Below are 14,806 nucleotides of genomic sequence, written 5' to 3' on the forward strand. Positions count from 1 at the left end.
AAATGAAGTCAGGTGGTCATTAGAGGGTCGAGGTATCTTGGCATCTATCCATCTAGGTTATGAGACATAATCATCTCCTGATAGCTGCAAAGCATTTGTGGGGCTAAAATAGTATTCCCCCCATGTGCTCTTATGACCCCCAAATGAATCTAGTAGGCTGAATATAATTATTCTTGCTGATGGTGGTCAGAATGAGAACATATCTCTTGCTTGTATTTAATGTTGGGCATAAGCCATTCAGGAGACTATTTTTAAAATATACTGTGCATATGCATTTTTCTGTCTATGGCTTACAGCCACTTCAATTTCATGTGGATTGTCTAGATTCAGTTGCACATAATGATTTGTTGTTACTTGTTTTGACATCAATGACGTTGGGTTTGTAACATACCAATAGTACATAGCAAGTGTTTAGTTAGTTCATAGGGTAGGGCTTATATTTTAAAAATATTCCCTGATTAACTATTTTGCATATTTAATCACTAAAAAATAAATCTACCAAATTAGACCTTAAGTCCAAATTCTGCTGGCAAAACTTGCAAAATGTCATGACTACATGCAGAACAAATCAAATATTTTTTAGAATAATTTTGATATGTTTGCTCATTTCCATAAGTGAACTACAGTTGTCTCCCTTATCTAAGTCCTCTACTGGAATCCATGCCACAAAAATGTTTTCTGTAACAATTTGCACCTGCCTTCTGCCTCTTGTCCAGTGGTTGGGTTCTGGGTAGGCCGCTAGCCCTGTTACCCTGATTACCTGTGACTTATGACTGGTAGCTTTTAGCTATAATTTCTTTATTAGTGTGAATTCAAGAAAGACCAGTAAAATAGTGCCTTATGTAGAACATATACCACAATAGACTCATGAAAAGTAATTCAAAGATAAGGACAAAAATGCACCACAAATGATCCTATATCTCGCACATACATGAGTGCCGACATTCCTGTTTGCTGAACTGCACCTGTAAAATCCCTTTGTGCCTACTTTTGCAAGAAATGTGCGTGGTGGAAACTGTAAAAACATTACTAAAAAATTAAGTCTAGCCTACTACCATCTTTAGGACCATCCACTTCATTACATTTTCAATTTTCTCTTAAAATACCGTTTATGCTAGCTTCATATAAAATTGATCATGAGCTTGAAGTAACATCACATCTATAAGACGGCTACTGAATACTGGCACCTGAACACGCTTAAAAATCAAGCTCTTCTGTGGGAAGAAAGGGGCTCTGCTGCTATCTGCAAAACAGTATACATCCCTTCCAATAAGCCCTCTTCAGTTTTTGAAACCCATTTAAATATCTTGTTCCAAAACAAAATCTTTTATATGCAGGTGAGCACAAAAGAAGGAGCATTCACGTCCCAGCTGTTATTTAGCTCGGAATGTCGTGATCCATAATAAGATGCAAAGAAGAAGCTTTCCTTAGAAAAGAGGACATTTCCACAAAAACAGGCACACAACATCACAAAAATGTATGGCTGTGATGCACAGGTACATACATGAATTTTATATGTACATTTTAAAGGAAACAACAGAAATGTGGTAATAAATACTTTTAATAAGTGCATAACTGGTTTAAACTATGCTATTTTTTAAAGTTGTAAAACTATCATTTCCTACAGACAATGCTATCATTATTGTTTAACATTAGTACTATAGTACAATTAATAGTACCATAACAGCACTGAAATAATTGTTTCCCACATCCTTGTGATGTAGTGTTTGATGACAGTCCTGCCCATGACTTTTCCTTTCGTTTTGATCACCCAGACCATGTTGAGGTTGAGTAGATCTGAGCTAGAGTTGTGGAGTGAAAAAAATGTCAACATAAATCACTTTATTTAAAATGGTATCACGGGTAAAAAAAAATAAAAAATGTAAGAGATGTAATTTCTGGGGGATTTCCAATGCTTGGAACTCAGGGCTTGAGTTCAAGCCATAGGAAATCCCCATCTTATTACTTATGACTAATGCCCTGAAACTTATTTTTGTGCCAGGAACTCTTAGGAGCTAGTCTTGCATCGTTTATCAGGGTTTTTTTATTTTGCCAAGGGTCCATGGATTTATTACAGATGAAGACCCTGTATCTATGTGAGAAATAAAGAGAGTAAATAAGGGCAGTGTAGGAGTGTTCTCAGTTTAAAATAATGTTTACATTGGTGTCTGTGTCATATTTACATTTGTTCTGGGTGTACTGCTGATCCAAGAGGGCCCTGGATGCCAGAACATGCTGACACTTATGGTTCCCCAAATGCCAGCATGCCCTGGCAGCCATAGGTATACTGGTGCTTGTAGTACTACAAGCTTTAGTATGCCCAAAGACTTAATGGTAGTTTGGGCATACTGAAACTTCTTGTGCATCAGGGACTAAATGCTTTTATACATGGTAAAATAATTATTATCCCACACCCACCACCCAGTGGTGTAGGAAGAGCCCTAGTGCTATCAGCATGGGGCTGGGCACACCTAGGGGGGAGATCCCCAATTTTGCTTGCAGACCAATTCTCCCTATGGAATCCAGCTCTGAGCCTCACCTATATTCATATGTAATAAATCAATGGATCCTTGGAAAAATTTTAAACCCTGAAAGATGACGCAAGACTAGCTCCTAAGAGCTCCCAGCACAAAAGGAGGCCTTATGGCATTAGCCATATTTATAGCATGGGGATGTCCCATGGCTTGAACTCAGCAATAGGGCTGGATAAGCTGTTTGGGTGGGAAGGAGTAAGACTTAAGTTGCTGCTGGGCAGTAAATATAAATGTTTATTACCACCCATCCATTATACCTTCAAGATTACGTCACAGTACAGAGAGTCCAAGAGAAGAAAAATAGTGTGGTAAAGATACTTAAATCAAAACAGCAAAATGTTGATTAATTACACTAAGTTGCAGATGGCATTCTGCAGCAAAATAAAACCTTGCATTTTTAGGAGCAAAACTTTGCATTTATAATGCCAAACACTTGTAGAATCAGGCTACTAGAGTGCTTTGCCTGTAGCAGCCCCTTTCCCATACAGTTAGCTGGTACTCAGTTGCCCCCAGAACTTTTGTACATGATTTTAGGCATTTATCATGCAGGGTCTGAGTTTCAATACTAGGAAGTAAGTAAAGACTAGGCAGAGGAAAAAAAGGATAGAAACAAGGAATGGAAAATCCAGCTCCACAAGAAAATTGCAAAAACACAAGGAACCATTCAGTATTATCAATAAGAGAAAAAAGGTCTGTGTAAGGGTTACACCAAATACTGTGCAAGGCAATAAGAGGAGGTCTAACAGCAGAACAAGGTCAGGATGGGCAGCAAGTAATAGTAGTCCATCTCCAGGCAAGTAGCAAGGGCAGATGGCAATCTTCAAGTGGTCAATATCCAGGCAAATAGTCAGGGCTGATGGTAAGCTTCCAGAAGTGGAGAGCCAGGCAAGTTATCAGGACAGGCAGAGTTCAGAATGTGGTCAGGATGAAATCAATTTCAGTATACAAAATAATGTCAAACAAGGCTTACAACTCTAAATACACACACTTATAACATGTAAAGGGTGTGTGACAAGCTAATTATCATGTGATTGGATGGAATCAAGCCCCTGAATAAAGTGCATATGAGTATTCAAGATAAAAAGACTGAATAAACAAACTGAACAATTCAAGTGCCGGCCTTGATGACCAAGTGGCCAAAGGAGAGCAATGGTATATGTTGAAGAGACATGCCCCAAAGCATGTGTCGCAGCAATAAACCTTAGCAACCAATCATTATTTTGTTTTGTGTTTTAGTCTAGTGCAAGCTAGACAATTGTAATGTGGTGTTATATTTAAGTGCAAACTTTGCACCAAAAAGCAATGGTAGTAAACAAGACCTTATATTTCATAGTGATTTTCTAATGAATGTTCTTTCTCTCTAATACTAGTAATACACCTCTAATGATTAATTGTATTCATTCTTTCGCACACTTATGTGGTAATGCAGGGAATAAATCAAAACTGTAGACCCTTACACAAAACACTATACTAAGGGGGGTGTATTAGTTTAATTGGGAAATGAAACAGAACCTGCACCAGTTAATTAGCATTTTTTTCTGCAACACTAAAAAACGTATTACAACAAATAATACAAGCAATGTGCTACAGAAACTTGTCATTTTTATTATTAAGCATTTTAATCAATTTGTTCCTATATTTTTTTCTCATAATTTAAAGGCATTGTCATTCTGGATTACCAACTAAAGATTTTCTCTATACAAACTTGCTTTTTTAATTTCTGACTTTCTTCGAAAATATTAAACTTAAGTTTAGCCAAAACATATTCTATTGCACTGTCTGTTTTTTACTTCATGATGTATAGTCCTTTATGTATGGTTTGTCTCTTGTGATTCATCTTCACCTTTTTAATGAATTTTCAGTCTGTATTTTCTAGTTTGGGAATTCATAGCTCATAAATTTTCAAATCTGTGTTTAAAAGCAGAGCCTGTGGGACTGGATGTTCTCTTGCTGTTGTTGATTCCTCTCTGAGGTGTTAAATTAGGCACAGAAAATTATTTGTGATACTTTATTGTTGCTTCCTCATTAGAATGACAGTTTGCCTTTGTTATATTGTATTCTGCTTCATGCTGTTCATATTTGCAAAGATAGTATTAATTTCCATGAAATTCAAATTGATATTTCTTTGGAAACAGTTCTTAAGTGCATTAACTTTAATGGAATCAAGTTTATTATTCAAATACCATTTACAGAACTGAGTAAACTGTTGCTAATGATGCTACTACTTTTACAATATTACTACCACTACTGCTATTGCTAGTAGTTATGTTATTATTATTATTATTATTATTATTATTATTATTATTGTTATTCTTCTTTTGCTTCTTCTTCTTATTCTTCTTCGTATTAGTAGTAGTAGTAATAGTAGTAGTAGTAGTAGTAGTAGAAATAGTAGTAGAAGTAGTATAGTAGAATTAGTTCTATTGACATTGCTTTGTAACAGTGCTCTAGAACACAGACAGTGGGTAAAACATGGCGTACATAATACAGGGATATTAAGAAAAAATAGTGACATATAAGACAAAATAAATGCTGATGGTAAAACAAAGAGCCAGGAGAGCTTTGCTCCTAAAATAATTTATAATCTAATTATAGCACATGTAGTGACACAGGTAGGAGTCATAGCAGCATAAGCATAAGCATTATTATAATACATTTTTTTATTTGATAATAATAATAAACATGTATTATTATTATTATTATCATTATAATAATAATAATAATAATAATAATAATAATAATAATAATAATAATAATAATAATAATTAGCAGTAGTAGTTGTAGTAGTCAAAGTAGTAGTAATAGTAGCTGTAGTAGTAGTAGTAGTAGTAGTAGTAGTAGTAGTAGTAGTAGTACTGGTAGCAGTTGTAGTAGCATTTGCATTATTACAAAAGTAAAAAGAATAAAAGTTTTATATAACTTTATAGATATTTTTGGAAAAAATAGCCTGTATCTGAAAAGGCTGTCTTTAACAAGCAAGGTGACATCCACAAGCTTGCTGTCTCTCTGCTAAATATATCCCAGCTCTTCCCCTTTCCCTTCCCAGACACTGCTTTATTCTTTCAATACAAGCAGACACACCCAAATGCATTCTGCCAGGTGTTACTGATTATGCAGAAGCACTATTTTATATCAGTGGAACTGCTAGATTGGAAAGCACAGTTAGTATTGAAAGAATTCAGCAAAGAATTATAGGGAAAAGAAGAGCTGGAAAGTATTCAGCACAGATCCAGCATTGTATTGGATGCCACCTCATTTCTTAACAGAGGTTATTATCCTTGACCTAGAGGAAGGGGCAACCAGGGGGAAATGTTTCATTTTTGTTCCCTATTAGATCAGGTGTGTCGTATGCACTGGAGCATGTTATGTTGGAACATATACAGTAAAATATTACATTAATGTACAATCTAAATTCATTTATTTCTACTGCAGCATCTTTTCAACTTATTAACACACTACCTCAGTAGAATTGTATTTTTCATTCCTTTCTTATGACCACCATCATCATCATCTATTTACATAGTGCCACTAATTCCACAGCAATGTACACAGCACTCACACATGTCAGTCCCTACCCCCAGGGGCACTAAGAGGGGGGAGGCAGGTACAATTTACCCAAGCCCCCTGGGCTGAAGCTCCATAGTTAAAAAAAAATGTCAAAAATTTTTTTTGGCCGTGCGCACTCACGAATGAGGGGGGAAACCAGATACCTTCCGTAATCTCCTAATAATAATCGGTCCTCCTCCCCTATGTGTGCCCTGTCAGTGAGAGCTCCGGGGTCACATGGGACATGCACCACGTGACAGGTGCTGTCCTATGTGTGAATTGCTCATGATTGAACAAGGTAAGGGAAGGGAAGGGGGATGTTAATATAAAATGTGTGTATTATGTTAATATAGTGTGTGTGTAGTATGTTAATATAGTGTAAGTGTGGGCAGTATGCTAATATAGTATGTGTTATGTTAATAATGTGTGTGTTATGTTAATATAGTGTGTGTGTGCAGCAAGTTAAAGTAGTGTGTTATGTTAATATAGTGTGTGTGTGAGCAGTATGTTAATATAGTCTATGTGTGTGTGTGGGGGGGCAGCATGTTAATATAGTGTTTGGGGGGAATTCAATTGGCCGCCCTACTGCCAAAAGTAATGTGGCTGCACACTATTACCAGTAATACGGTAATCTTTAGCGCTGGTTTTTGCTCGCAGCTCAGGGAGTCGCAAGCAGAAATCACTGTTAAAATTATCATAATAACTGTAATAGAATTAGCGCCGCATTGAGCGCAGCCGAATTGAATTTTCCCCTATGTGTGTTATGTTAATGAAGTGTGTGTGAGGGAGGGCAGTATGTTAATATAATATGTGAGGGAAGGGTGGGTCTTAATATAGTGTGGGAGGTAGGCCATTTAATGGTGGAGAGCAGCTGGAGGTTAATTTTTTAATGGGTGCTATTTTATTTGTCGGGTGATGATGGGACAATTTAAATTATTGGTTGGGATATTTAATTTAATAGTGAGGCCTATTAATTTAAGGTGAGGTGACGGGACCTTTATTTTAATGCTGGGATGGATATTAATTGAATATGGGGCTAATTTAGGGGAGGAGGGGTATTTATTACATTTTAATATGAATTATTTAATGCCTGGAGATGGTTTTGGGAAATGGTTATATTTGTTAAAGGTAAATGCTATTTAATGTATTGCTGGGGCTGTTTGGAGGGAGAGAAATAGGTTTATATATTAAATGGGAAGAATACTATTAATTTAATGTTGGGGCTGGTTGGAGGGAAATAGGTCTATTTACAAAATGTGTTTGATATTATTTTAATGTCAGGGCTGGTTGAGGGGCAATAGATCTATTTAGCAAATGTGAAAATTATTATTTTAATGTTGGGGATTAAGGGAGGCATAATTACAAAACGTGGATGCTACTGATTTAACACCAGGGCTGGTTGGAGTTTTCTAAATCTCATGTACCCATTTTTTTCCATATAGGGCATACAACATTCCAGGATCAAGACAAGCAGCAACTAAGCTAAAGACACCAGCAGCCACAAGTGGTGAAAGTGACAAGAACAGGTAGGAGGGAGCAGGACAGTCTACCAACTGTCCTGAATCTGGTGGGACAGTCCCGAATTTGGGTGACTGTCTCGCTTAATCAGGATTTGGTCTAACTGGAAGGACATTTGGGAGGTATGTCCCGCTTCACCGTGTACTGCTCATGAAGGCAGAACTGCGTGCACCTAACAAAAGTTCACACAGTATTGCCTGTGTATTGTATAAATTTGTCTAAAATGATAACCATGTCACATCATTGGGGCCCCCTGTCTAAAGAGCCCCAGGCCCCCCAGCACTTTAATCCAGGTCTGGGCCAGGGTGTCAGACTGACACCTATTGCTCTTTCCAGTACCACCCCTCATATTATTCGGTTAAACCTGTCACATCGCCGGCAATTGAATCTCCCTCAATATGCCATGCCTAAAGAAGTGCAACCACGCCCCCAACATGTGACCACGCCCCTTTGGCGCTGTCGCTGCATGGCGGCATACAGCTACCTTGCTTATCACCTGTGGGGGGGTCAAAAATTTGCTGTACCGGGGCCCGAAATTCCTCTTGGCAGCCCTGCCTACCCCCTTGGAATTTACAGTCTAAAGTCCCTAACATATTCACACACACAGACCGAGAGAAACTAAGGTCAATATAATAGCAGCTAATTAACCTAATAATATGTTTTTTTGGAATGTGGGAGGAAACCGAAGCATCCAGCCGGAGGAAACCCATGCAAACCCGGGAAGAACATACAAACTCCACACAGATAAAGCCATTGTCAGGAATTGAGCTCATAATCCCAGTGCTGTGAGGCAGAGGTTCTAACCACTATGCCATCATGCTGCCCCCGTACTTGTTACTCCTTATATCAAGGGTAACCCCATATATTTACCGGTCCTGTTCAACTTAAAGTACTCAGAAGTACTTCAAGTTGTGTAATTTTATGGTCATCAATAATGTTCTTAAAATTCTGTAAGAATAAACATGCTAAGGAATGCTATATTGTGTTCAAAATACATGAAGTATAACTGATATAGTGTGCTTAAATGGGGTCTGGAACAGAAAACAAAAAAGTTTGAGTCCCCCAGCATTAAGCTTAAAAAATGAAATCCTATCATTTTAAAATTTTAATATTTGTCTTAAGACTTTTTTAAAGGGAAAATTGGTACACCATGTGATAACATGACATGACAATTTGGCTCAGTCCATAAGAGCTAATGCAGTGGATCCCAAACTTTCTCAGTTCAAGGCACCCTTAGGGTCTCCATAATTTTTTCAAAGCACCCCTAAGATAAAACACTTCCAAAGTTGTCACCCGCCTTGCTTACCACCGGTCCTGGCCACGGCACCCATGTGAGATCACCACGGTACCCCAGGGAGCCGCAGCACACAGTTTGGGAACCACTGAGCTAATGAATAAAAAATGAGCTACCACCCAATGTAATATCCAGTCAAAAGCAGTCCTCTGCTCAAAAAATACTGTTGATGAAATGAGCTGACAGAGGCTTCTATGACTTGGGAGAAAAAAGACCCAAGTTAGCTAACAAAAAAGTCATAAGAGGTGTTTCAGAATGCATAAATGGATATACCTTGTCACTGATGTGGTATAGAAAGTGCCAATCCAAACAAGTTCCACTCCAATCAGCAGAAACAAAATGTGCATTTGCAGTGGGCAAAGTAACATGAACACTGGATTATTAGAAAGTACAACTTTAGCCTGAAAATTCCCATATTGTTGTTTTCCACTAGTGGAAATATAAGTATATAGTGAAAACTTTAAGAGTCCATGCATTCATTCTGCTAGATTACACAAATACAGGCTAGTGTAAGGATATGTAGTCACACTTGAATTATTCAAGATATTTGAAAATCAGTGACAATCATGTGAATCATTTCATGGCAGTAATATATCCATCTGTTAATGGACTTTATTTAAAAAGATAATGCTCCATGTTGCAAATATATTAAACTTAATGCTTAATGTGTGTGTGTGTGGGAAGGGGGTAGGCTTACAATATTGATAATAATGTATTAGCTTCAACTTGATTCAAAATATATTGTTTGTAGGAGGTGATCCTCATATCAAAGTGTCTTTTACTTTCTGACAGTTTGACATTCCATCATTGAACACATTGAAATGAGTCATGTGACACAGACAACATCACTTCTCAAAAAATATAAGATGTATTTTATAGCTGTGGTATTATTACTAGGTATCTGAGCAAGAACATTTTGAAGGAGCACAGAACACATTTCCTAAGGGCCTGAAACTGTAGTAATCATGTGACATATATACTTTTAATACCAAATGCAACACAGTGTCAGACTGCTAACATGCACTTGATTTCATCATCACTAACATCCTAATCTGGGCATGCTTAGTGATCTAAACAACAAAGCTTAAATTTAAAGGCCAGGACTCATATATCACACTATCAAGGTAATGGAAATGGAAATATAAACAAATAAATAAAAAAATTGAAGTCAATAGCACTTCCAAATCAACCATACAAAGGGGTTATACATAAAGAATGTATATCCATTCATCTTGCATTAGTCCATATAAAATTGAGGCAGTAGATAAAAATGTATATAAGAAAAAGACAGTATAGTATATAGTAGCCAAACCCATTTTAGACATGGTTTAAGTGATATAAAGGTATCTTAAGCAATTCAAGATGGCATGCATCATTTACTCAGAAATACACCATAAGTTTTACCTGTAAATACTGCTATCAAGTTTAATCAATTAAAACACTAATCATTACTACTTTTTTATATTATATTATAAGAGGATACATATGTGTAGAATATTTTAGCTAAGAAGTAGGTTCCAAACTAAAATAAATAAATAATTATTTCTGTTTTGTAACATAATTATGTGCACATGATCACTTATATTTTCTTCTAGTCATTGTGTGGAGCATTGTTATATAATATAACAAGGAAAGGATTGCTGGGGCAATGTGGGTAATGATGGATACTTTTTAAATGTATTTTTTTTTGTACAGTGCTCCACACTTCCAATTCTATAGAGCTGTAAAAAAATGTTGCTCCTCCTGTTTTATGCACATGTGGGAAAGTTTTTAGCTATTTTGCATTTCACACATTACTAAGTATATGACTTCAATGAAATGCATACCTTTCTTATAGTTATGATACCATCCTGTGTCACCTTCTCTGTTGTTATTTCGAACATGCCCATTTCATCTCCATCTGTTATTCTGTATCTTACTTCAGCATTTTTGCCAGTATCAGCATCCATTGCTTTTATATGACCAATTATAGTACCAAGAGGAGATGATTCTGGGACACTGAGGTGGTAGGTATCTGAGAATAAAAGGTACAAAGATAATTGGCATTATAATTTATTAGCAAAATAAATAATTGGCAGTCTACTAATATATTTTAGGATGTATTTATGTTACTAATAGAATCACTAATGGTATCATACAACAATATCAAACATACCAAATTTGGTTGTGCTTCAAAATCATTTTTTTTTAAATGTCACAAATCACATTATATACATATTAAGAATTATGCAATTGATTGACATTGCAGATTATGACGCTGTTTTTCAATAAAAGAAGAATAATTCTATCTCCATAAGTGCTACTAGACACAACAAAGGTAAAAATGTGATATGGTCTTAAACGCAAACTTTATTGTTATGAAATATGAGTGAAATGTTGCCTTCCTTTGAAATGATGTTTAGTCATAAAACACAATGTTTTTCTAATTCGGTTCTCAGGAACCGCTAACATTCTATGTTTTCCATATCTCCTTAGAAAAGCACAGGTTTGTAAGAGAATTACCCACTTTTAAAATAAAAATATTTTTTTCCCCTTTACTTTACTTAATTTGAACCATGCTGGATCAACAAAAGTCTATGAGGGCCACATGATTTACATTTTTGGGAGTATAAAAAACTAACTCTGCAATTTGGACAATAATGGACCGAAATGAAAACAAAGAGCGTCACATCAGTTTTTTAAAATAAATTTTCCACAAAGTGGAACCATGGTGTAGTCACCATCAATACAATGGCTGTTTGGCAGGTACGCATTCTATTAGCGGTCCCCATTGCTGTATTTGCTAGGTTTAAAAGTCTGTATAATTTTCACCCTGACTGTTTGTTTCACCCTGGCTGGCTGTCAAAAAGGTTGGTTGGAAAAATTATTACCTAATTCCTCATAGCCCAAGAGTGCCTAGATTAATTGAATGCTCTAAATTGGGGGATTATATTTAAATTTAGAAGGAGAAATTACATTTTTGTTATAAACAACCAGATGACAATATGGTTATAATTATGCTAAATATAATTATGATGAGGGTTGGAATACACACTTTTGCATATTTAGCAATAAGCTATAATCAGATAATTTTTTCTATGGTATCTGCACTAATCCTCATTCATCACAGCTCAGTGAAGTAAACTGCAAGATTAAAGATCACTATGCATTCCGATGCATCACTTTTGTATATAGCTGTGTAACAAACTGCCATTGGTGGTCTAATAAAACAATGTAACCCACACCTCAGTGAGCAATGTACATCACACTTTTGTAAAATAATAGACATCAAAGGCCATTAAAATTAAACCATTATCCATAACCTAATACACCGCAATTATAACCCAATTAAGAGTGTTCTAACAGTACATATACTGTATTTCTACATATAACTTACTTTGAGTAAATCTCGGTGGATTATCGTTGACATCAGTCAAAGTAATGTTCACAGTGGTAGTACCAGACAATCCTCCCATCTGTCCACCCATGTCTTTGGCCTGGATAACCACTTGATAATGTTCTCTAATTTCTCTATTCATGTTTGGCAAAGCAGTTCGAATAATACCTAAAATAAAATAAAGATAATGATTTTAGAGAGTACATTTGAATTAGTGCAAACAGACTTCAGTTCATCCAGTGGTCAAAGTGAAAATATAGAAGTGGCTGAATGGAAATTTAGAAGTGACAGTATGAAAAATGCAATGTGAATGTAAATGAATGGAATTTAATAGTTTTACAATGAAGACAGTAGTAGAAGTGGCGGTATGACATACCACCATATATACCCCTACTTTGAACATAGACTCCATCCCATAAAAACAGTTGTCTTATGCTATGTGAATAACCTACATTAGTCCTCAAAATTATTGGCAACCTTCCCTATACTTCATATAACTCACAAATTCAGTAATTTCAGTTTTTGGTCTCCACAATTCTCTAACTGTCAATATTACAGAACCTTTGTTTTCAATTATGACCTTAATAATGTATATCATTTTAATTCAGAAAATGAAAACAAATGGCATTGACACAATTATTGACACATTAGAGTTAATATTTGGCAGCACAAAATTTGGTAAAAATATTTTCAGTCAACCGATAATCATGGATGATCATCCCGCACCTCTCTACTGGCAGTTGGTATACTGTTCTAGGAAAAACTGCTCCTGTTCTGCCATATTTAAAGGGTGTCTTCTTCTAATTGCTGTTTTCAGATCTCTCAATATGTTGTGGATTTAGATATAGACTATTGCTGGCCACTTGAGAACAATCCAACTTCTTGTATTTAACCATCCCTGGATGTTTTCTGAAGTGTGTTTGATGCCATTGCCCTACTGGAAGACTCATGACCTTTGATGGACACCCAGCTTTCTGACACTGGATTCCAAATTGTGTTTCAAAATAGCCTGGAAATCTCTAGATTTTATGATGCCTGCACAGGTTCAAGACACCCAGTGAACCCCATAGACATCAATGAACCTCCTCCTTGATTGACTAAATGGAATGTTTTCTTTATTTTGAAAACTTAATTTAACATTCTGTAAACATAAGGATTGTATGCTTTACCAGAAGGCATTTGACTTATTCAGATGTGTTTTGGAAAACTCCAGTCAGGCTTTCTTATGTTTGTCTGTCAGCAGTGAGGTCCTCCTGGACCTTGTAGTTTAAAACTTTCTTTCATTGAGTTGGCAATGATTGGTGCCAGTTGAAACTGTCTTATCTTTTGTCTGTAGCTCAGCTTGAATCTGTTTGGCAGTTGACAAAGGTGCTTTCTCCACCATTCAGGGAATCCAGCACTGCAATCTTTGACAACATTTGCTCTTGCAGCCACATCTAGGAAGGTTGGCTATAATGCCATGGGACTTAAACGTCCTAATAACATTACATACTATGAATAGGTCTCTGGAGATTGATTTGTAGCCTTGAGACTGTCTCTGCTTGACTAAAATAATCTGACTGCCTTCCTCAGGCATTTTCTGGCTTTATTTCTTTTATACATGCTCATTACAGCACACACAGTGACACCAAACAGGAGAATGATTTTCTCTCTATTCAAGATGATACTCACCAAAAGTGAAGTCAGTTCCAAAGTGAAGGAAAATAATCAATTTGAAATAGAATTATTTCTAACTGCTTCTAAAAAGGTGGCAATAATTTTGTCTTGCCCATTTGAGATTTCCTTATGGAATAAGTTACGACTTATTCTGCTTTTTATGTTTTATTCCACTGCAAGCTAAAGAAATACATATGCGGATACCATTTTTTTTATTATTATTTCAGCAATTTCCTGGAGGAAATGGTGCATTTTTAATAAAAACTGTAAGAGAGCCAATATTTTTGGTCACAACAATAATATAACATATAGGGTCTCATTTAAAATTCAGAGAAAATTCAGATATATGATGCTAATTTGCACTTGCACACCTTTGCCTCATACAGCAAAAAACATGCACCTGGTAACTGGATAAACTTTATTTCTAAATGAAGTCTTTAATATTCTGCTGCTTAATAAGAAATAAGTGTGTACGTATTTGTACAAAATATCTTATTATCTTTTATGAATATCTTTAGCATAATAATACATAGTAAGACATCTACTGTAGAATTTCAAACTAAAATAAATGACAATTTATACTATTTTTGTAAATACAAGATACAAATTACATATAAATATTCAATAAAATGTGTATATACATTAGATACATTCATCACCCCATCAAATTATTTATGATGTAGATATGGATTGTTAGTCAATAAATCTCTCAAATGGAAAATTACAAAATTTATAATAGTCAGGTAATCATAGTCCTGGTTGGATAGGTCGGATTGCTATGTAACAAAACTGCATATTACCAAACTAGATATTTATATTTTAGCAATTAGAAACTGTGAAGCCAGCCTAGAGCAGTAAAAGTGTGAAAAACAATGCTAAGCA

General features: G+C 35.8%; 1 protein-coding gene across 2 annotated transcripts in view; it reads right to left on the reverse strand.

Moving 5' to 3' along the window:
- Positions 1–14,806, reverse strand: part of LOC142158709 (cadherin-10-like) — a 317,909-nt gene that overhangs the window by 70,729 nt on the left and 232,374 nt on the right. For both annotated transcript variants that reach the window (XM_075212930.1, XM_075212931.1), the window contains 2 exons: positions 12,269–12,436; positions 10,719–10,906 (listed from right to left, as the gene is read on the reverse strand). In XM_075212930.1, the coding sequence (XP_075069031.1) occupies positions 10,719–10,906; positions 12,269–12,436 (356 nt within the window). The remainder of the gene's footprint in view (positions 1–10,718; positions 10,907–12,268; positions 12,437–14,806) is intronic.

The sequence above is a fragment of the Mixophyes fleayi genome, chromosome 5 (assembly GCF_038048845.1).
Source record: "Mixophyes fleayi isolate aMixFle1 chromosome 5, aMixFle1.hap1, whole genome shotgun sequence".
Classification (NCBI taxonomy): Eukaryota; Metazoa; Chordata; class Amphibia; order Anura; family Limnodynastidae; genus Mixophyes; species Mixophyes fleayi.